This window comes from Crocodylus siamensis, chromosome 9 (genome assembly GCF_052110815.1).
Source record: "Crocodylus siamensis isolate JL-2025a chromosome 9, ASM5211081v1, whole genome shotgun sequence".
Taxonomy (NCBI): Eukaryota; Metazoa; Chordata; order Crocodylia; family Crocodylidae; genus Crocodylus; species Crocodylus siamensis.
This window is the reverse complement of record NC_143403.1, coordinates 43,585,408-43,607,884: the sequence shown is the minus strand read 5'-3', so window position 1 is coordinate 43,607,884 and position 22,477 is coordinate 43,585,408. Positions and strand designations below refer to the sequence as shown.

At 52.8% G+C, this 22,477-nt stretch overlaps 1 protein-coding gene across 3 annotated transcripts in view; it reads left to right on the top strand.

The window, feature by feature from the left end:
* Positions 1-8,286: 8,286 nt before the first annotated feature.
* Positions 8,287-22,477, top strand: part of SMTN (smoothelin) — a 68,987-nt gene continuing 54,796 nt past the window's right edge. For 2 of the 3 annotated variants that reach the window (XM_090062090.1, XM_090062087.1), the window contains exons 1-2: positions 8,287-8,357; positions 9,552-9,752. In XM_090062090.1, the coding sequence (XP_089918216.1) occupies positions 9,702-9,752 (51 nt within the window). In that variant the 5' untranslated portion in view covers positions 8,287-8,357; positions 9,552-9,701. Of the gene's footprint in view, positions 8,358-8,769; positions 8,971-9,551; positions 9,753-22,477 lie in introns of those variants that run through there. The other variant, XM_090062088.1, reaches the window with a different exon arrangement.

Here is a 22,477-nt window from a genome sequence, read left to right as displayed (position 1 = left end):
AAAGTAGTGAAATAGTTAATGATTGCAACACCAAAAGCACAATCTCAAGTTATATTTACACCCAAATTTGGGGTTTTATAGAAAGCTGTCACAAAAGGCTAAGCTGGACAGAAATCTTTCCATGATGTGTTCCATTTGTTTTCAGTTCCAAATAAAAGAGTTTTTTTAAAATAAATAAGCTGTTCCTTTGGTATTTGCATTGCAGGACTGAGCTAATGCCTGAGAACTAGGAAGCAAAACATGTTGGAAAATCTAATGAAATTCACAAGTGTGCAGTGTCACAAATGCACAAAGCGACCAAACCCCACAAACATCCAGTAGTCTGAGTGCCAACCATCCAGGTTGATTAGTTCTCCGGTAATGAGAAGACAGCCAGATCCAGGGCTGTGGGCAGGGAACAGCTCTTGGGGAGGGGGTAAGTGTAACTTAATACTTAAGGAGCTGTCGCAAGCATGGGCTCTTCAGTGTGCTGGAGGTGGATCTACATTGCAGCAGCGGCGTGGTGGGGTGAGCCACAACGGTGGTGAGCATGGGCGATTGGTGCCTCTTGAGTCAGCAACAGATCGTGCTGATGGGGTGGGGGTCCCCCAATGGCCCATCTCACTGACCGGAGGGGGTCCCTGACACCTGATCAAGATCTCACTCACTACAAAGCAGCATGACTGCTTTTGCTGTCAGCCCCGCTCCTCAGCCAGTGCTCGCAGGGGGGGCACTGGCACTCCTGCCTGCCCCCCTGCCCATTGCCTAAACAGGGAGCGCAGCCTGACAGGGGGTGCACCAGTGCTCTAAGGGGGTGCACATACACCCCTGTGCACCCCCTCTGTGTTGCCACTGATGGTGGGAGAGAGGTTTTGAGTGACCATAGGGGGATGTCTCCAGAGCTACTTCATCAGGGTGTCCAGATTTGTCAGGTGCACATAAAGACAGGTCTTCAGGGTATGCTCAGTAGCATCTCTACAGAGACATGCTGTTGCCATACTCCAGACATGCCCCCAGCAGTTCAAGAGGAAACTACCCCGATTGCTTCTTCACTTCCAGTCAGTTTTCCTGGTCTCTGCTATCAGGGGGAGTCTATACACTTGCTCTGGAATGGAGGCAGGGACACTTTAATTAGAGTGGCTCGAAGAGCCACTCTAATTAAAGCGCCTGCAGCATCATGTATATTCAGCATCCCACGCTTCAAAATGGTGGTGAGAGCACTTGAACTAAAGCTCATTCAACAAGCTTTAGTTAAAGCACCTCTGCTGCTATTTTGATGTGGAGGGACGCTAAATAGACATGACGGAGAGGCTGCTGGGGTGCATTAATTAGCATGCTCCAGCAGACTTGATTAATAGTCTTCTCTGACACATGCTAATTTGCATACATTGAAGCAGATGTCTAGCATGTGTATAGGTGCCCAGGATTCCTAATCCCTGTACAGTTCCATCCCTTTCGATAGTAAGTCTCTAACAGCACCTTGTTTTTCTTGTTAGGCCCAGTTTTCAGGAAAGCAATCAGTGAACTTCCAGGGGCCTGGTCATCCTATCCACAGGGAGATTTACCCTGACACCAATCCATCTCTGATTCCTGGCTACCATAGGTAGGTCCACTATGCCTACATAACACATAGACCTGGCTACCACAGGGCTTTTATCTCACCAGAGGCAAGAGTACTTGATTCTGTCTCCTAGTCAGTCCCCACACCACTCTTTTTAACTTCCCTCTTCATGCCTGACACTTCCTGCAGGTATATCAAATGCATGGTTGAATGATTAGGCCCACAGGCACTCCTTAACTTTCTCCTGGCTAGTATTTGACTTGTATGCTTCGGCCAGTACCTCGAGTTATATTCCACTCTGGGGTTGGCCAGCCTCTGAGAAGCACTGTGCTAGGCTAACTGTCGAAGGCCATCCACAGTTATCCTTCTGAAGGGGAGACAGGAGTGCCCTGAGCCTGTGCCTTCTGCTACAACTAGTGGTTCAGCAGGAACCGTTGAAGCAATCTATGTTGCAGAAGGAGCCCCTTAAACTAGGGTAGACCTGATGTAGCTGTCATGCTGCAGGGAATTTGGGCCATGATTTTCAATTTGACAGTGTGTCTCTCAAAGGGCTTCAAGGTCTACCACCCTTAAGATACACCAGTTGGAGTAGGGATATCATAGGCTGGTGATTCCTAGCTGCACAATGCTGCAGATAGACCTCAAACCTAGATTCCTAGACTCCCAGTTGTTGAAAGCTTAGGGGAAGTAAACATGTGGGTTCTTCCAGGAGCTCCCTGTGGTGAGAAGAGCTTGTCCACTGGGATCTCTTGAAGCACACTTTTAGAAAGCCTCCCTTCTGGCTTGGCATGGGTTTGAGTGCCTTTTATCACCAAGGATCTGTGCTGATAAAAGGGAACTAGCCTCCCAGCTGTAGGATCTGTACATGGAAGTAGAACCAGACAGAGAAACAACCACTTTGCTTCAGTCATATACAAGTGACCTGCTAGTATGCAAACCTCCAATGACTTTCCCGGTAATATTCCCTGCACAGCCCCAACTATACAGCAGACTTCTGCACAGTTCTCTATCCATTTCCTCTACCCTCAGTCCCAGAACTTGAGCTAAGCCACTAGGCCAAGAACTATGAAGAAAGCAGAAAACATAGCCAAGAATGCTGTGTTCTCTGTGCAGGAATCTCATGGTTTGTGGTCTCAGTCATATATTCTGGCTTCCTTTCCCCCACCACCAGCATATCAGAAGGGCTGTAATCTCAAAGAACAGGCAGAGGAGGAGGGTGCTGAGGGGGCAAAAATAATGGAAATGCAGGTAAAAACAAAGTCTGGAGTATGGGGTGCAGCTGCAACCCAAAATAAAGGACCACGTGTCTATATTCCATAGATTTCATAGATTTCATAGACATCAGGGCTGGAAGGGACCTTGGGAGATCATCAAGTCCAGCCCCCTGCCCAAAGGGCAGGAAGTCAGCTGGGGTCATAGGATCCCAGCAAGATAAGCATCCAATTTACTCTTGAAGGTGTTCAATGTAGGTGCTTGAACCACCTCCGATGGCAGGCTGTTCCAGACCTTGGGGGCTTGGACAGTAAAGAAATTCTTCCTCATGTCCAGCCTGAAACGGTCTTGCAGGAGTTTATGACCATTCGACGTTGTCATCCCTTGGGGCGCTCTGGTGAACAAACATTCCCCCAGATCCTGGTGGTCACCCCTGAGAAACTTATAGGTGACCATCAGATCACCCCTGAGCTTGCGCTTTTCCAGGCTAAAGAGTCCCATGTCTCTCAGCCTATCATCATAAGATCTGTTTTCCTGACCTCTGATCATGCGCGTGGCTCTCCTCTGGACTCTCTCAAGCTTCTCCACATCCTTTTTGAATTGTGGAGCCCAAAACTGGACGCAGTACTCCAGCTGCGGCCTCACCAAGGCCGAGTACAAGGGGAGAATGACGTCCCGGGATTTGCTCGAGAAGCATCTATGCATGCAAGCCAGCATTTTGGTCGCTTTACTAGCTGCAGCATCGCATTGCAGGCTCATGTTCGTCTTGTGGTCAATGATGACCCCCAAGTCTCTTTCTTCCATAGTGCTAGCCAGCGTAGCACTGCTGAGCCTATAAGGATGCTGCAGGTTTTTCCTCCCAAGGTGATAAACATAGCTGGGGCTGGGAGCAGGAAGCTGCCAGGCTGCAGCCATCTAGTGCAAACACAGGCCAGCTGTCTGTATGGGACATGAAAATTTAGTTTGGAATACAGGCTTATTTTTGAGACCCTTTGACCTAGCTCATTAGCTCCAGCCCTCCCCCGCAGGGTTCCAGTTGCATGTATGCTAATTGGACCAGCAAGCTGTTCCCCAAAACAGCAGCCACTAAAGACATTTTCCTTTGACCCAGGGGTATCAAACATGGCCTGTGGGCTGGATTTGGCCCATGGAGCTCCACCATCCAGCCCCAGCTGCCTCTGGGTCTCATCAGATCCACACAGGGTACAGCACGCACCCATGCTGTGGGGTTGGTCTCTGGCCAGATCAAGCCCACAGACCCCCTTCCCTCCCCCTTCTCCTTTTCCTTCTCCTCCCCCACCCCTTCCCATAGCACACCGGATCCTGCGACTGCTTCAGCTCTCTGGGATTCGCACTGCAGGTGGTGCAGATCTGGGAGAAGCTTGAATGGGGACTCCACGGGTCGCAGCCTGGCTGGAGCAGCAGCCGCACTGCATGCAGTAACAACTTCAGCTGATTGTACCACATGTGGAGCATGTTCTGGGATGTGCATTGCATGCAGGGGTTACTCCAGCCAGTCTAGGACCCATGCCACGTGGTGCTCACAGGAGCTGCATGCAGCACAGGTCCCATACTGGCTGGAGCAGGCACTGTGTGTGGGGCAGCCCAGAGCTGGAGCAGCTACTGGATTAAGTATGCTGAGAGGGGGAGGGGGAGGGAAAGGGGTCTGTGGGACCCCTCTGACCAGCCCCATGCCACTCATCTAGCCTGCAGGCTAACCCTTGCTCTAACCCAAGAATTCACAAATTTTGACTGTCCAGCCTTTGAGTTGAGGGGAAATTAATGTAGCCAAGAGGGGGAGGAAGCCACCATGGCCTTTGTGCTCATATGAGCAGACAGCTGATTATTACAGGAACAGACATCTACGTATCAGAGCACATTTTGTTTCCATGACATCAGGGTAGTCGGGGGCCTGCCTCCAAGCCTGACTCCTGCACACTCAGACTGGACAGGAAGGAGCTGTGGCTAAGCTGTCCTCAGCCTCCACCATCAGCTACATGGGAATACTCCAGTATGTCTCACTATCCTTCCTTTAAGCTGCCCCCAGCCACACAACACAAGGGCCCTCCTCTCATACTGCCCATGTCCTGACAGTCACCTGCCCCAGGGACTTGCCCAACCATAACCTATCTTCTCACTCTTCTCCATGGTCTCACCCACCCTCATCAGTTTCCCTGCCGTCTCAAGGTTTGCCTGGCCCAGGGGGGATGGGGACCCAGGCCCATCACTCAGGTTGACTATCACAGACAGATACTGCTGCACTCTTATGCAGTATCAACTAACCCAGGAGTGACCAACCCACTGTATGAATGTCACAGGTCACACAGGCAGCCTCTGTGCATGCAGTGGCATGAGGCTAACTGGGGAGGGGGCAGTGACAAATAGGCCAGGGAGCAGAAATCAGAGAAAGAGATCAGGCAGGCAGCATAGGGCAGGGAGCAGAGCAATAGATCAGATAGGGAAAGGGGGTCAGAGGAGGGAGGGTGTGGGGCTTACTTTGTGGCACACCAGCCAAAACGGTTGACTCCCACTGACCTAATTCAAAACCCAGCAGTGGCACCAAGAGGGAGAGAACTTCCCCAGGAGCTGGCACTGGAGTGGCTGCCGGGGCCCTCCAATCCTGCCAAACCAACGGTGCGGGGTAGGGGGGCAGAATGTGACTAGCACGACCAGTTGAAGGCAGGGTGGGGGAGGCAGGAGGAAGGAAGCCAACACTGCGTGGAGAGGAAAGGGGAAGATAAGGGGTCTGCTCAGGGGAGACAGGCTTGGAAGCAGAGGGAAAGGGGTGGCACCAGTCAGTAGCATAATCATTGCTGGGTTACCGGGACAGCAACTCTGGGCACCCCCTTAGAGGCAATACAAAAATAGCAGCTACTGCTACTGCTGGACTAATTGCCCCAGCTGCTACAGCCCCTGCTACCACCCCTGCTGCCCTGCCACCCAGGGCACACGCTCTGCCACCACTAGTCCAAACAGGCAGTCGTAAGAGCACAAGATACTATTCAAGAGCAGAGGAGGGGATGCCCTGAGAGACAGGAACAAGAAAGGGACAGCAAGCCTTAGCAGTAACAACTCCCAACAGCTTTCTTTTTTCCTTTATAACTGCTGACTAACGGAACAAATACTTCCTCTCAGCTCTCAGCATACTCCCAAAAACCCATAGGATTGTCCAAATGTCATTGCTCTGGCTGCCACTACTGTCCAGTCTCCCAGGCTACAAAAGTCTGGGAACCTTCTTTACAGTAAGGATTTGTTTCTGGGCAGGACTGGGCCTCTGGCTTTGCTACTCACTGACCCCATGGCACTCACTACATCATTTTGCCTCTCTGCACCTCAGCCTCCTCCATCAAAAGTACCTTTTCAGAGTTAATGGGTAGTTGTAGAAACACTCCAAATACATAAAATGCTGCTGGACTCCTGGGTGGAGAAAGAAAGTACACAGTGAGGGGAGAATGGAGCATGGTGGGATGCCAGAATACTAGCAACCCCCTATTGTGCCCCCTGGCTGGAGAATGCCAACAGAACTCACTTAAATCTCCCTTCGAGCATGGACGACTGGTGCCTCTTGAGTCGGGGGGACACGTGCCCCCCCTGACACCAGTCAGCGACCAGGCAGGGGCTGATCAAGATTTTGATCACCAAAAAGTGGCGTGGCTGCTTTTGCTGGTGGCCCCGCTCCCCAGCCAGCACTTGCAGAGGTGGGGCACCAGCGCTTCTGTCTCCCCTGCTGCCTGTTGCCTAAACAGGGTGTGCACTAGCACTCTCAGGAGGTGCACGTGCACCTCCTACATGTCACCACTACCTTTGAGGGAACTTCTTACTCACTTCAAGATTAGGCATTGTGCCTGTCCTTTCCAGTTTGGCCAGTAATTTTAGGTGGATCTTACTGAAATTTGCTGGGAGCTCATCTCATGCATATTTTTTTATTTATGAAATTTATATGCCGTCCTTCCCCCTCCCCACTTCACCTTGAGGTCCGCCTGAGCCCAAGCCTCAACACTTTCTGGACCAACCTGAGCAGGTGCTTAGCACACAAAGCTAAACTAGGATATTGTTTATGGCAGGAGTGGGCAGCCTGCAGGCTGGATTTGTCTGTCAAGTTGAGGGGCTTCAATGGTATTTAGCAGTGAGGGACTTCAGCTGAGCTGCACTGTGCCATGCCAAGTCGTGGTGTGCCATGCTCAGGAAAGAGGGAGAAGCAGTTGCGTTGGTGGCGTTAGTCGAGTCCTAGCACTAGCCAGATCCTAGCACTGGCCTGCCTTGGACCTAAACTGCCAGAAAATCATTGCTGGTTTAAGGTTTTTGGTTGTAGCCGTGTTGGTCTAAGGACATAGGCAGGCAAGGTTCTTTAGGTAGATGCATTGGTGATGCGTAGGGGGTGTATGCAGGTACACGTGCACCCCCTGAGCTTGGCGGTGCATCCCCTACAAAAAGTGCTGGTGGTGGTTGCTGCTTGCCACCCCGGCCCCCCTCCCCTCACGCTGCCGGCGGTGTCTGTGGGTGGTTGCCAGAGCTTGCCACTCCTCCCCACAGCTACCGACAGCACCACGGCTGCCTGCCAGCCTCCGGGGGCACACGGTGTTCATGGGTAGATGCACTGGTGATGTGTAGGTGGGGTATGCAGGTGCATGTGCACCCCCTGAGTGGCAGTGCACCCTCTGCGAAAAGCCGACACTGACACTGCCAGCAGTGCCTGCGGGCGATTGCCACTTGCCTCACCCCCGCTTTCCACCAACACCGCTGGTGGCCCCTGTGGCTGGCCAGTGTCTGTGGGTGGTCTCTGACTGCTGGTCAGCGCATGCCACCAACCCTGTGGCCACCTGCAGGAGCTCGCTGTGCCCCCCCCCGGCCTGAAGGGGCACACGGTGTTCATGGATAGATGTGATATATTTTATTATTACTCAGTTGGTCTAATACAATATATCACGTCTACTCAAAGAACCTTGCCTTGCTGGTTTAGGGGCCTTGTGTTTTATACTTTTCTTAATATTTTAACTGCTGTTAAGGTATTTATCTCTTCCTGTCAGCTGCCCCAAGCCTTCCTTGCGCCAGTGGCTCTGGGAAAGGCCACAATGATGCTTGCGGAAAAACTAGACGAGACGAAAGGTGGGGCGGTCAGGGGGCAGCGGGGATGAGGGACGCTGGAGGCAGTGGGGCGGCCCCAGAGAGTGTTTAATGTGCCAACAAAGGGAGCCGGAGGGGCTGGCTCAGTAGCGGGCTCCCAGACGGGGGCCCGGCTCCGGCATCCTGCGGTCAGAGCCCTTCGCTTCTGCCGTCCCCCGAGGACCGGGCCCCTGCCACATCCCCAGCGCCTCCCCCTCGCCCCGGCACTGCCCTGGCGCCGCGGCCGTCCCCGCGGCCGCGCCCGGCCTACAACTCCCGGCATGCAGCCACAGGCGAGGGGCGAGCAAGGGGCGGGACACATGAATTGAAACGACCCAATGGTACAAGAAAGGCAACCCAAGCAGGCGGATCGGCCGCCGGCTGCGGCGGCGGATTGGCTGTCGGGAGACCGGGGGCGGGGCGGGCCGGGGCGGGCGGCGTGGGGCACTGGGAGCTGCCGCGGGAGCGGACTCGGCGCCTGGTCTCGGCGGAGCGGAGCGAGGTGAGGCGCGCGGGCGCTCTGCAGGGCTCGGGCGGGCCGGGGGCAGGAGCGGGCGCGGGCCGGGGGCGGGCCGGCTTCGCGGCCGCTCGGGCTGGGGCTTGGGGAGCTGGCGAAGGCGGCGCTCGTTCCTCGGCCTTGGAAACCCGGGAGTGGCGGCGGCCAGTGCTGATGCTCCCGGCTGGTGCTGCAGATCCCAGCGGAGCGGGGAGCCTGCCGGGCCGGGCCGGGCCGAGAGGGAGCCCCGGGCCAGTGGGCTGCTGTTCCCGCCTGGGGGCGGCCGCTTGCCTGACCTGCTGGGGCAGTTCCTAGTTCGTGTACTGCAGCCTGGCTGGGCGGGGAGAGCAGGGGCTGGGGCAGTTTGGACGCGGTGAGGGTGGGGCGGGTGCCGGCTTGGGTCTGCTCCCTCGGGTTGCACGAGGTGGCATCGCTGGACAGCTGCTGGTGGCTCTTGGGCGACTTCTGCAGGAACAGCTGGGGCCCAGGTTCCCATGGACGATGTCCACATGGCACCTGGCACCCACCACGGCCAGGGATGATGTGAGCTGATTTGCATCCTCCAGGTGCCACTACAGCAGAGCTGTCTGCTTTGCTTGCCAGCCGGGTGGCTGAACAGGTGTGTGCATGCAGGCAGGGAAACGCCATACAAATACCAAGTTGTTGGGTGGAGCTGGTGCAATTGGTCAATGTGGGTTAATAGAGGGGTGAATAAGAGGGCCAGCCGATCCATGTTGGCCAGTTTCTTTGGTCATGCTGAAATAGTGTATAGGGCTGGGGTGGAGTTTCTTGTATTTGGTTTTTAAGAAACTGTATTTGAGATCCCTGCTCTTGGCATCAGAAGCTGGTTGTGGATGGCAGATGGAGGGTGTCTCCAGGTAAGCAACTAGGGCAGGAGCAGAATTAAATGGTGCTGTCAGATCTGGGCATGCATGGCTGATGAAGAAGCAGGAAGTCCTGTGTGTGAGTGGATGGGTGTACTTAGTGCAGACTCTCCTTTTGGTCCCTGTAGCACATTGTTGATGCACTTGGATTAAGTAGTAGATTGGGATTTTTTTTAATGATTTGGTTGGCTCTGGGATTAGCAGCCAATAGCTGTTGATTTATTCCATTTGCTTTTCAACAAAGGTTTAAGAAGTCCAGGAATTTTTGTGAATATTTCAGCATCACTGACCAGCCTTGCAATGTGTTTCTTTTCAGAAGAACTCCTGTAAGCTGGCAGTCTTATCACAGCTCAGGATCTTACCCAGCACTTGAGTCACACGTAGCATCCAAGCCTTCAAGCTGCGACAGTCCTGAGAGCTGCCTAGAACAGGACAGTAACACTGGCTTGGAGCTGAAGGGAGCAGGATGTCTCAAGAGGATCTTTTGAGCCTGGATGAGGGAGCTCTCCGGAAACTGGTGAGTCTCTCCCTCCTGAGAGTCAGTCTTGTGTGACCATGAACATGTTTCCCAGAAGACAGCTTGTCAGTAGATCCCTAACTTCAACTGTTACCGTCTAGCAGAGTAATATCCCTCCAGAAGGAACATACTTGATTGAAACTCACCTTCCTGCTTTTGCTTTTTAGTTGATAAAGGGAGAACAGCAGCCCAGGGAAGTAACTGACAGCTGTAGCCACATGGGTGGTTGAGACTCGGTGTGAGGGTTTTACCTCTTGGGGTAGGACAAGGAACCACTCTGGGCAGAACAAATATACAGCTTGGATCTGTGGACAGAGCACAAGAATAAGGTGCTGCTGCTGAGGTTTGTGGCTCTATTCCTGCCTGCACTGTAACAGCTACTGCTGCCTTGGGGCACCTGAACCCAGCCGACTTTGGTGCAACAAAAGTTAGTGTAGATAGGCCTCTTTTTGAGGCTACCATATTCGCCCAAATCCAGGACAATTTAAAATGACAGCCAATGCTTACCTTCTAGTTATCTATTTACACACTATTTACCTTCTATTTGATACAATTTTCCATGTCTAGAATCTAAATTGGAGGTTTGTCTTAAATTATATCCTCCCCAACTGCTGTAGCGGGGAGAGCAGTGGCAGCTTATCCTCCTTCCTACCTGTTCTCCACACTTGTGCCTGCCACACTGCTGTCTGTCCCCTCTGCCTCCCTGGACACTTACTACTCCTGCCTCTGCTTACTCTGTGCAGCTCTGGCTCTGGCCCCTGGCTAACTCATGGCCACAGCAGTTCCTCTGTGTACTGTACACTGTCCCCTCCGCTGCCCTGCCCCTCTCTACACCATGCAGCATCTCCTTTGTTTCCCCAGGCCCCTGCCCTGCTCATTGTCCACTGCCCCCTTGTGCTGCCCCCCCTACTCACCTTGAGGTGTCCCCTACACAAGCCCCCCTCGCACTCTGCCCCCATGCACTGTGCAGTGTCCACTGTGCTCCCCACTGCAGACCATGTGGTAGCCCCTGCACCCCTTCCACACCATGTAGTGTCCCCTATACCTCACATCCCCTCCACTCACTCTGTGGTGTCCCTCTCACCTCTCCATGCACCGTGTAGTGTGCTCCACACTTCTGCCTCACTCTCCTCCCTGCACTCACCCTGTGTACTCCATGTGCAGTGTCCGCTGTGCCCGCTCTCATTGTTCTCCCCACCTGTGCATTGTGTGGTATCCCCTGTGCTCCCCCCTGCCCCTCTGTGCACTGTATAGTGTCATCCCCCACAACCCCTGTGGTGACCCCTGTGCTGTCCTGTACCACTGTACCTCATGCTGTGCTTCACATACCCCCTCACTTCCTGCCCCCCACTCCATGCAGTGTTCTCCACTCCCCTCCTCCCCACTCTAAGGGATTTCCCTCCTTCCCCCCACACACTGTTTCCTATCCAGTGTCCTCCATGCTCCGCTTCCCCCCCGCCCCTGCTCTGTATGTTCTTCATTCCCCCTCTGTGCACTCTGGTGTTCCCAGTGTTTTCCCACCCCCTGCCCATGCCCCACCCTTCTGTGCACCATGCGGTGTCCACTGTGCTCCCCATTCCCTGTCATGCACCCCTCTCCCACTGTGTAAGCCATCTCAAGAAGCCTGGCCTGATACTCAAATCCAAGGTGAGGTGGGGCTGGCTTTTCCCCCCGCCCATGTTGAATGGGACCTCATCTTGGATTTGAGTAAATGCTGTATTTGCCTATTTCCATTTCCACAACTTGTGTACTGTATGCTCATGCCTTGCAGAGTCTCACTGTGAAAGAGGTCATGTGATATGGCTGTGGTCACAGCATGAGTTGGTTTGGCATTGCCCAGGTCATTAGGAAGTTTTCCATTTGTTTAACATTTCTCTGCCGGCTTTTCAGGAGGCTGCGCACCAGCCCTGGTCTTGGAATGCTTTGAACATTCCCAGCTGTAGTTTGCACTGAGGCTTGCGTGTAGCAATAGTCTAAGACCACAGCTGTGTGGGGTGGGGATGGTGAGGGGAGCCTATGAAGCAGTCTGGCCAGGCAAAGACCCTGTCAAACTTTCCTGAACCTGAGACTGCATACCGTTTCTGTGCTGTGGAGCTCAAGAGTTTGAATTTGAGTGTAAAAGGTTGAGGGTCCCTGTGCTTTGGCTGGGATGTTTCTAGTTCCATTCAGTTGGTGGTGTTTTCACTGCCATGTTAGTCACCCCTTACCCTAATGCCTGGAGATGCTGCTAAATGATTTTACTGGACTTTGGCCTGTGCAAGTTCCCAGCCAGCATTCTTCTATGATGAGACCACAGGCGGGCAAAATACAGTCCTGCAGGTCGGATCCAGACTGCCAGGCCATTCTGTCCAGCTTGCTAGCCCCCTTCAAAAAACAATTACTCCTCCATGGCTGTCCCTCTGAAAGCTGGTGGGACGCATGGGCTTTCAGAGGTCAGGCACCATTGGACCTAGTGGGCTCTGTGCTTCCATGTCCATGGGGCTCCCAACACTGCATTTGGGAGCCCCATGTGGAAGCACTGAGCACGATGGCTCGCAACTGGACAGCTGGAGAATGGGGAGAGAACCTCCTGCTGCAGGAGGGAGGGATGGGTATGGGGTTTGTAGGTGGGCATAGGGGTGTTTGCAGGTGGGTGTGAGCCCCTTGCCATGGTACGTCCCCCTGCCCCCACCCCACACACAGCCCCTGCTCCCAGCAGCAGCAGGCAGTGGGCTCTTAGGGCACTCATTGCTGCAGCAGTCAGAGCCCCCTGGCAGTGTGCAGCTCCTTGAGTCCTCAAGCTAAACCAAGCTGGCTCTATGCCAATATGTGGGGTTTGCGGCACTGCAAGTAGGAGTCTCACATCATTGGGCTGGGCCAGGCCAGCTCCATGCATCTGCACAGGGCTTCCAGTCCTCTGTGCCCCCACGTGTAGCTCCTGAGACTTAGCTGAAGCTGCATGCCACTGGGGGGCTCTGCCTGCTGCAGCCATGAGTGCCCTGAGAGCCCACTGCCTGCTCCTGTTGTTGGTGGTCAGGGCTGTGTGTGTGTGTATGGGGGGGGTGACAGCAGGGACTGTGTGCATGGGGGAGAGGGCCATACCACCCCTACACACTTCCACACCCACACTCTCCCACAAACTCCACAGCTGCCCACAAACCCCACACCCCTTCACAATTTCCCCCCACAAATCCCCTTCCTTACACACAGAGACACCCCACACACAAGAGTAAGACTTTATTTTGAGCTATTATGTAATCATCTCTATAAACACTATGCAAATGCATGTAAATCAGGATAGTTTTTTAAAAAATTAAATTAAAATATATATAGTAAATGTTTGATTTTTAGTATATGATTTGTGGGGGGGGGTTCCCGGTTCCACGATGCACCCTCCCCCCCGACTACTTCCAGGGACAAGGGGAGGGACTTCTGGTGGCAAAGGTCAGAGGTTAGGAGTTGGGCCTCCCAGTCCCCAGATGACAGGTACCCCACCCCAATTGCCAAGGGGTGAGGCTACCCTTGTGGCCCTCACAGCTCACCAAAAGTTGTTAAGCAGCCGCACAGCCAAAATAATTGCCCATCTCTGGGTTAGACTCTAGCAGTCACCCACATGAAAGCTCTTTGTGGCTTTCAGGCCTTTTGATGTTGAATGAAGGCTGTGTGACTAGCCTAGTACAGCCCAGCCCAGGAGGCAGTAGTTTCAAACTTCCTGGAGCAGCTGCTGATGCTTAGTTGCAAGGAGGAGGTCCCTGGGGGATCAGATCAACCTTTTTCCCTTCAGGGCCAAATCATGGGGCATGTTTATATGCAGAGAAGACAGTCTATACACAACAAGCAACAGGATCAGTACATGATTTTTTGTGGGAAAAGGGTCTGCCCCCCTCACCTGCCGATGGCTTCATGGAGGATCCCAGCCTCCTTCCTCTTGAGCTTGGGGAGGAAGGGGTGTTCTCTGAATCTCTCATCTTTGCATGGTGGCACTATGCTCTGCGGTTTGCTAACACACACTTATCTCTTACCTTCCACTCTGCTGGCTGTGGGGTTACCATATTTCCAGTTCCAAAAAAGAGGACACTTGCTGTGCCAGGGAAGGGAGGGTATGTAACTGGGGGGGTGCAGTGGTATGCCATGACCTGCCCCAGCCGCCACCTCAGCTGCCCCCACTCATTTCCTAGCATGCAAGAGGCATTATAGTGTTTGAGAGACAAAATGTGTGTATGTGGGTTCAACAGAAATGTCCTATTCTTGCCTCTCATTTTTTTTTATAGTATTTTACAGTATATAATACCCCAGACTACTGAGCTCTTCTGCAGCAGAAGTGTATCCACCATTGCCCTGTTTCTCATTCCTTCCATTTTGGGAGGAAGCTGGGTCCCCAGGTCAGGACGTTTCTGCATCCCGCCCCCCTGCTCCCTCCCAAGTAATGACGCCTGGCTTAACTGCCTTACTGTAAGACCCAAGCACACCCCCATCAGTGTGTCGCCTCTAAAACAATTAGGACACTTGTGGAGATCTAGCATTGTAGGAAAAGGAGCTCTTCTTGGGATCATAGGAAAGTAGGGGTGGAAGAGATGAGGTCTTCTAGACCAGTGGTCTCCAAAGTGGGGTGCGCAACACTATCCATTAAGGTGCAGGAAGAAAATTCTAGAACTTCTTTTTATATTTATATAAATATACATATATTGGGGGTGCATGCTCAAAAATTTTTTACTGATGGGATGCACGATCAAAAAAGTTTGGAGACCACTGTTGTAGACCAATCCCCTGCTCAGGGCAGGATCAACCCTGACTAAAGGCATCCCAGTCAAGGCATTCCACCCAGGAATCTGCTCCAGAGCAGACCAGTGAGACAGAGTTTGGGCAGGTGAGGCTGCACCCAGCTGGCCTATTGTCTACAAGACTGGATAACTTCTTTGGCCCTCTGGGTTCTATGCTTTTGTTAGCTTGTGATATTTTTGGCCCAATTGGGAGGCTGAACCCTGCTAAGAAGAGGGACATCTGGAGGCCCCCTGCAGCAGAATTTTGAGTCCTGGCCCAGAGCTGCAAGAATAGAGTAGATGTACAGGGTGTCATCTGTGAATGGTGCTGGAGATGGGGAACTATGTGCTGTATGCAGTGGCTCTTGCCTGTTGAGCTGTGACTGGTCAGCAGGAACAGATCCTGGCTGTTGCAGGGCAGAGACACCAAAAGGTGCCACTTTTCTGCTTGGGGCCAAACAAAGTTTCATTGCTGCCCAGTCACCGGTGTTGACTCCTGCCAGCTAACCTCTAGGTGGAGGGTTTTGATCAAGTTGCCTGGAGGCCACCTAATAGTAAACAAGCTGCAGGAGCTGGAAAAGAGAGAGAGCTTGAGAGAGTCCAGAGAAGAGCCATGTGCATGATCAGAGATCAGTAAAACAGACCGTACAATGACAGGCTGAGAGCCATGGAGCTCTTTAGCCTGGAAAGGCGCAGGCTCAGGGGTGATCTGATGGCCACCTACAAGTTTATCAGGGATGATCACCATGATCTGGGGGAATGTTTGTTCACCAGAGCGCCCCAAGGGATGACGGGGTCGAACGGTTATAAACTACTGCAAGACCATTTCAGTCTGGACATAAGGAAGAATGTCTTTACTGTCCAAGCCCCCAAAGTCTGGAACAGGCTGCCATCGGAGGTGATTCAAGCACCTACATTGAACACCTTCAAGAGTAAATTGGATGCTTATCTTGCTGGGATCCTATGACCCCAGCTGACTTCCTGCCCTTTGGGCAGGGGGCTGGACTCGATCTTCTGAGGTCCCTTCCAGCCCTAATGTCTATGAAATCTATGAAGAGTGCTGCAAAATGGTAACAGCAGGAAGCTGAGCCAACTTAGAGAGAACATCCATGTCAGCAGTGGGGGAAGGCTGAGGCAGAAAGTGGGAGCAGGTGAGCTAGGTCTGCTCTTCGTGTGTAGTGGAGACCAGTGCTTGCAGTATTCCATCCTCTGCATCTGTGAGCCTGTACCCAGAAGCTTGCTAGCTTCCAGTGCTGTCCTATATAGCAATGTGTATGTGCCCACATGCCCTCCATTGAGAGGAAAAGTAAGGAATGGGACAGGAAGGGATGTAATCAAAGAGGCTTTCAGTGGAAATGAAAGAATGTGGTAAAGAAGGCTTTTGAAAACACTAGGAACTGCAGAAGGCTGTCACTTGTGAGGTAGGTGCTGGGGTGACACGAAGGAATGGAAGAATCTGACTTCAGTCGAGCAGAGTGCAAGGCTCAGGGCAGTAGATAGCAGAGTCCCAGGACATCATTTGTACTCAAACAAGGGAATGGCCTGTATACTGAAGTGACTGGAAGCTAGTTATGAAATTGCACATCCTTTTACATGTGCAGGAGTCTAGAGAAGGCTGGGGCTCAGACGAAAGATGGACCTTGGTGGAGATGGAGCAGGGTTGGGATGTGCTGAAACCATGCAGCCAAGAGAAAGTTTGCTTGAGCCATGGGTGATGCCAGCAGTAGAGCCAGGAGGCAACAAGCGGTTTTTTCCTTACCTTGAAAGAATGCTAGTCCTTGGAAGTATGTTCACTGATGGTGGAGGTAAGCTTCCTAAGTATGTGGAAGCAGAGCCTTGATGAAGAGGGGAAGCAACCATGGAGAGAGACCAGCTCATGATGTGGGAGCAAGGCCTTGTTGGTGATATAGCAAGGGCAGGTGCCTAACAATAGAAAGAGCAGCCTGCAGTGCTAGAGGGCTGGAAGAGTGCAGAAGGGGGTGATCACAGGTGAGATGCTTTTTGTTCACGCCACACAAAATAAGGCATTTTTATGTGATGCTGAGAGAGAGACCAGAGAGCTACTGCAAGAAACAGTGGAGAGGTTGGGTCTGCTTCCTCAAGGCCCTACTTAAAGCCCAAGGTAGGCAGCACTGGGGTAGGTCTTGGCAGCTGCTGGAGATGAGCAATGTGAGTGAGGTGGACTACGGGTGATTCCCAGGATGTGAGGCTCTACTCTGCAAAGAAGAGCTCTAGACAAGGATAGCAAGACTGTTTTTCGCCTGGGGCGACCTGAGAGCCTTCCCACCCTGTGTTGCTGTGCTGTGCTGTGCTGTGCTGTCCCCACTCAACCCTGACAGTCTGCGATATGCTGTGTTTATCCTGCCTGGTGCTGGCAGCTGGGAGGCAGGGGAGTACTGGGTGGAGTGGCAGTGACAGAGCTGTGGCCAGAGGGGCTGGACAGAGCAGTTGGGATCTCCAGCCAGACCCCTCTGCGGCTGTGGGGGGAACGTGCTGGGCTGCCTCAAGTTGTGCACTCTGTGTCAGCTTGGCTGGGGAAGACCTGTTCCAAGCTGGCATGGGGGAGGGATTTTTCTGCAGGCTTTTGGCTCTGCTAGGGCCCTACTGCTCTCTGGGCTAGACTTGCAGGATTAGCCCATATAAGGAAAAACGAAAAACTTTCAGCTGCTTCCACCCCCGCTCCTTACAGCGGTTGCTTACCATGCCCAAGCAGCCTTCTGCTCCCTCTCCTTGCCCACACTCCTCGCATTTTCATCTTTCCCTAAACTGAGGGGTGAGGAGTGGTAGGTTTTTTGTCGTGCTGTTTCCTCCTCATGTATTCCTCAAGGGTGGGCTTGTGGAGTGGGGGACTGTGCCTTTAGGGGTTGGTAAGTTTTGTAAAGAGGCAGCTTCTCTCACCTCCCTTTCTCACTGCTTTGCTTTGCATCTGACCTAACGAGCTTGCTTGGGAGTCCTCCTGTTCCCTAGCTGGATACTATAGCCTGACCACTGGATTGCTGGACTGGCATTCTGGCCCGTGTACCCTTCTGATCTCAGATGGTGCAAAGATTATCGGATGGTTTTAATGTTCATGCTGCTGCATCCTTTGAAACAGGAGATGGGCAGATTCCTGGTGCTGACTCAGCTCCATGAGGCAATAAAGGAAGTATGGGTATGGCTGTGATTGGAGTCCACCCAGTCTCTGGGTCCTGCACCTAAATGGAGAAGCAGCTTGCCCCAGGTCACTCATCCTAACAGCCCCGGTCCTTGCTGGAGTTTCTGGGTCACCTGATTCTGGCAGAGTTGTGGCACAGTCCAGGAGTTAAATATCTTGGAGAAACACAGATGGCATTCTTCCCACAGTTGTACTCCCTGAGGGAGCCCCCTCCCCCAGTGTAAGGTTGGGACAGGCCCAAGGTGAAGAACGGAGTTGCTGTTACCTGGTTGCCCCTAGTAGAAGTTCCAGATGCACCTGTGGATTTTGTTACCAGCTTGTTAAGGTGCATGAGACCTGCCTCATCTGATTCTGGTGGCAGAATGCAAATCTTTTTTGCACTCAGGGGCAAATTAACAACAGGCACAGGGCCAGCATAGCCCCAGGTGTAAGGTCCACCTGGTCTTGCACTGAAACAAGTTTTGAGAAGGCTCCCCACCTCCTCTTCCTCTTCATAGAATCATAGAAGTTGGGTCAGAAGCGACCTTGTAGATCTTCAAGTCCGACCCCCTGCCTGAGCAGGATAAAAACTGGGCTTGGATGACTCCAGCCAGGTAGGCATCAAGCCTCTTCTTAAAGACCCCCAGGGTAGGAGCCAGCACCACTTCCCTTGGAAATTGCTTCCAGATCCTAGTTGCCCTGACTGTTCTTACGGATGTCTGGTCTAAACCACCTCTCCAACAACTTACGGCCGTTATTCCTTGTTATGCCAGGGGGCACTAGGGGAAACAAGGCCTCTCCCAAACCCTTCTGGTCCCCACTAGTGAGTTCATAGACGGTCACCAGGTCCCCCCTCAGCCTTCTCTTGTGAAGGCTGAACAGGTTCAGGTCCTGCAGTCTCTCATTGTAGGGTCTGCCCTGTTGTCCCTGGATCATGCGGGTGGCCCTCCTCTGGACCCTCCATGTTGCCCACATCCCTCCTGAAATGGGGAGCACAGAACTGGACGCAGTACTCCAGCTGTGGCCTGACCAGTGTCGCATAGAGGGGGAGGATCACCTCCTTGGCCCTACTTGAGATGCACCTGTGGATGCACAACGAGGTGCGGCCAGCCCTGCCAGCTGTGACCTCGCATTGTCGGCCCGTGTTCATCTTGGAGTCAGTAATGACTCCAAGATCCCTTTCTGCCTCCGTGCTCTCAAGAAGGGAGTTTCCCATCTTCTAAGTGTGCTTCTGGTTACTACTGCCCAACTTGTCAGTATTGAAGCGTATCCTGTTTTTGTTAGCCCACCCCTGTAACCTGTCCAGGTCTCTCTGCAGTCTTTCCCTTCCTACTAGCTTGCTCACCTCATCCCAAATTTTGGTATCATCAGGGAATTTAAACAGGTTGCTTTTCACCCCATTGTCCAAATCGCTGATAAAGAAATTGAACAGTGCAGGCCCCAGGACCAAGCCCTGGGGGACTCCGCTGCCCGCTTCCCCCCAGGATGAATATGACCCGTCCACCACCACCCTCTGAGTGCGACCCTTCAGCCAATCTGCAATCCACCTGACTGTGTAGGCATCGATGCCACAGTCCCCTAGTTTTTTAATGAGGATGGGTGGGAGATGGTGTCAAAGGCAACTTGCTGAAGTCCAGAAAGACTACGTCCACAGCGACACTTGCATCCAATGCTTTTGTGACCTGATCATAAAAGGCAATCAGGTTGGTCTGACATGACCTGCCCCTAATGAAACCGTGCTGGTTGCCTTTGAGCATCATCCCAGAGGCCAGCCCGTTGTAGGTATGCTCCTTGATGATCTTCTCAGAGAGTTTCCCTAGGATTGAGATAAGACTGACGGGCCTATAGTTGCCTGGGTCCTCCCTTTTTTAAAGATGGGGACCACGTTGGCTATATTCTAATCATCTGGCACCTCGCCTGAGTACCACGAGAGCTCGTAAAGCCATGCCAAAGGCCCTGCAATAACCCCTGCTAGCTCCCTCAACACGTTAGGGTGGAGAGCATCTGGACCTGCTGATTTGAACATGTCCAGCTGCTCCAGAAGCTCTCTAACCCGGTCCTCCCCAACCTGAAGTCTGGAGGTGTTCCCCTCGAGTCCATCTTGCGTTGTGGTGGGGAAGTCCCAGTCCTTGCACAAGAAAATGGAGGTAAAGAATTGGTTACAGAGGTCTGCTTTCTCCTCTGGCACAACCACCAGATTGCGCAGAGAACCTTGCAGGGGCCCCACATTTCCCAGTGCTTTCTTTATTCTCCCTATATATTTGAAAAAGGACTTTTTATTAACTTTGTTCTTGGACGCTAGTCCTAGCATTTTGTCCTCCTTAGCTCTTCTGCCTGCCATTCCTCCCATTTGTTGGGAACCATTGTGCAAAAGCGCTGTTTGTGTTAAAAAGCTGCCACAACTTGCCCCAGAACTGTCTGCCTGGTGCCAGGCTGCATGTGGTTCTTTCTAGAATCGGGGGGTGCTACAGCAATCCACCCAGCTGTTGTTTCTAGGTCTGTTTGGAATATCAGTCCATCATCCATGCATCTAGGATCCCTTCTGCTCCTCTCTCCATTCTGTGCCTGTTGCATAAGCTGTGTGGCTTTGGAAATAATTATAGGCCCTAGCAACAGCTGCCTATAAATGTTCTCTAGCCTGGCTTTAGGGACAAGCCTGTGAATGGAATAGTGCTCAGGTACTGCCAAGAAAGCTGCCCACCTGTGACTCACCAGCACCCAGTTTACAAAGCTGTGTTGTGTTTCACAAGGCAGGAACTAGCTTGTAACTGTTAACATTTTTTGCTTGCTGGCAGGGGTGTGCAGGAGACTGCTGTGTCCTGAGCTCTGTGTGTGCTGCTTGGCTAAGCAGGCTGGCTAGGGTGTGATGTCCTATCCTCTTTCCATAGATGGGAACAGTCCGTGGTTGCAGCGCATTTGTTTCCCGTTCACCGCCGGCCACAGAGCGTTCAGGGAGAACAAACAGTCCTGTCTTGGGCTCTCTGCTGACGTGGGCTAGGGGCATGGATACTTCTCTCATGCTTGTTGCAATGGTCCACAGCAGACCGAATGTTTTCTAAGTTCTCTAGGAACTGAGCACAGATCAAATAACATCTAGAGCCAGCATGGAGCTGCAGGAGAGCCTGGCTGATAATTCTTTCTCCGTCCTGTCTGTCTGGCGGTGAGCTAACTCCAGGCTCCTCAAGTTCAGACAGGAGCTGGGCTTCTTGGGCCAAAACAGCTCTTGGGATATCCCTGCTCAGTATGAGGCAGGTTTCCATCCTCATACACCAGTATTTAAATAGGGGGTTTGACCCCCAAATGGAGTGTGGACTGTGAAGCCCATGCCAGTATCAGAAGATATGCATCATGGCACATGGCTATCAGCAGAATGGAGAGAGCCACCAGTATTGGGACATCAGAACCACTCTCCAGTGAGTACTCCCATCAGTGCCAGGGGTGTTTGTTGTATACCACTCACTCTACCTAGCCAAGGCTTTTGAGGCAGAGCTGTGCTTGAGACCTGAGTGGGTACACAAGCCTGTCCCAAGTGGAAGTGGTGTGCCATCCCAGCATCCAATGAATGGGGGCAGTTTCCAAGAGTGGGACAGCAACCTTGTTGAGTCGGGCAGTTTTGTCCCACTGCTGCGATCATAACGCTACTGTTCCCTGTGAGCCAGCATGACCCACCCTTCCTGTATCTCGGAGCAGCTGGAGTAGGGGGTGTGGACAGCTCTGGAACTGTCAGGAAATGGAGCTGACAGAAAAGGCGATCTCTGGGAAGTGTGATCCAGGAAGCACTGCCAAGGCCAGATACTGTGACTGCTGAGGGAGAGGAGGCATGGGTCTCTACAGCCCTGCAGCTGGGAGATGAAGGCTGGGCAGGAGGATGCCCCTTCCTTCCTGCATGCATAAGGAGCAGGTGTACAGGTATTGCAAGAGAGAGAGGATCAGCAAAGCATTTCTGGCTCCACTCCATAAGGCAGGGGTAGGCAATTATTTTGGGCGGAGGGGCCACTTACCGAGGCTTGGCAAGCTGTCAAGGGCCATGTGGGTAGCCCTGCCCCATGACAGGTGCCCTGTCCCCTGGTTGCCATCTTGTGACGTGAAGTCCTGCCCCCTAACCCCTGGCCTTTGCCACAAGTCTCTCCCCTTGCCCCCTTTCAGCAAGAGGTTTTGCAATCTCAGAACCAGAAAAAAAACAAATTATTTTCTAAAAAGTGACATCTACAACATTCATTCATTAAATATTTTTGTTCTGCTTTACATGTGTTTGTGTAGTGTACATAGAGGTGATTGCACAACAGCTTAAAATGAAATCTTACACTTGTGGGCTGGGGGGTGTAGGTTTGTTGGGGGCTGAGAGTGTTGGGGTGTGGGGGTGGATAGGTGTGGGGTGAGAGAGCCTGTGGGTGTGTGTAGATGTGGGGTATGGGGTTTGTGGGGAAGAAGTGCATAGGGAGGGGTGGCTGGGGTGGGAGGGATGTGTGTGAGGGGAGGGTGGCTGGGGTGTGTGAGGGGGTATGAGTGTGGGGGTCTGCATGTATGGCAGTCAAGGGGGTGTGGATGCATTTGTATGGTGGCGGGTGCGTGGGACTCACCCTGTGAACACACACATACATGCATACACTGCAACTCCCTACACACGCGTGTGCTGCTCCTCCTTACAGACACACACACATTGCCCCCCCACATGCACACACACACATGTACGTGCTGCCCCATCCTACACATGCACGTGTGCTGCCCCGCCCTACACACATGCACATGCACCCGCTGCCCCTCCCTACGTGCACACACTGTTTGTCAGATGAGAGGAGAGGTGCCAGGGCCTGCAAGAGCTACTGTGGGAACTTTATTGGCCCTACTCTCTC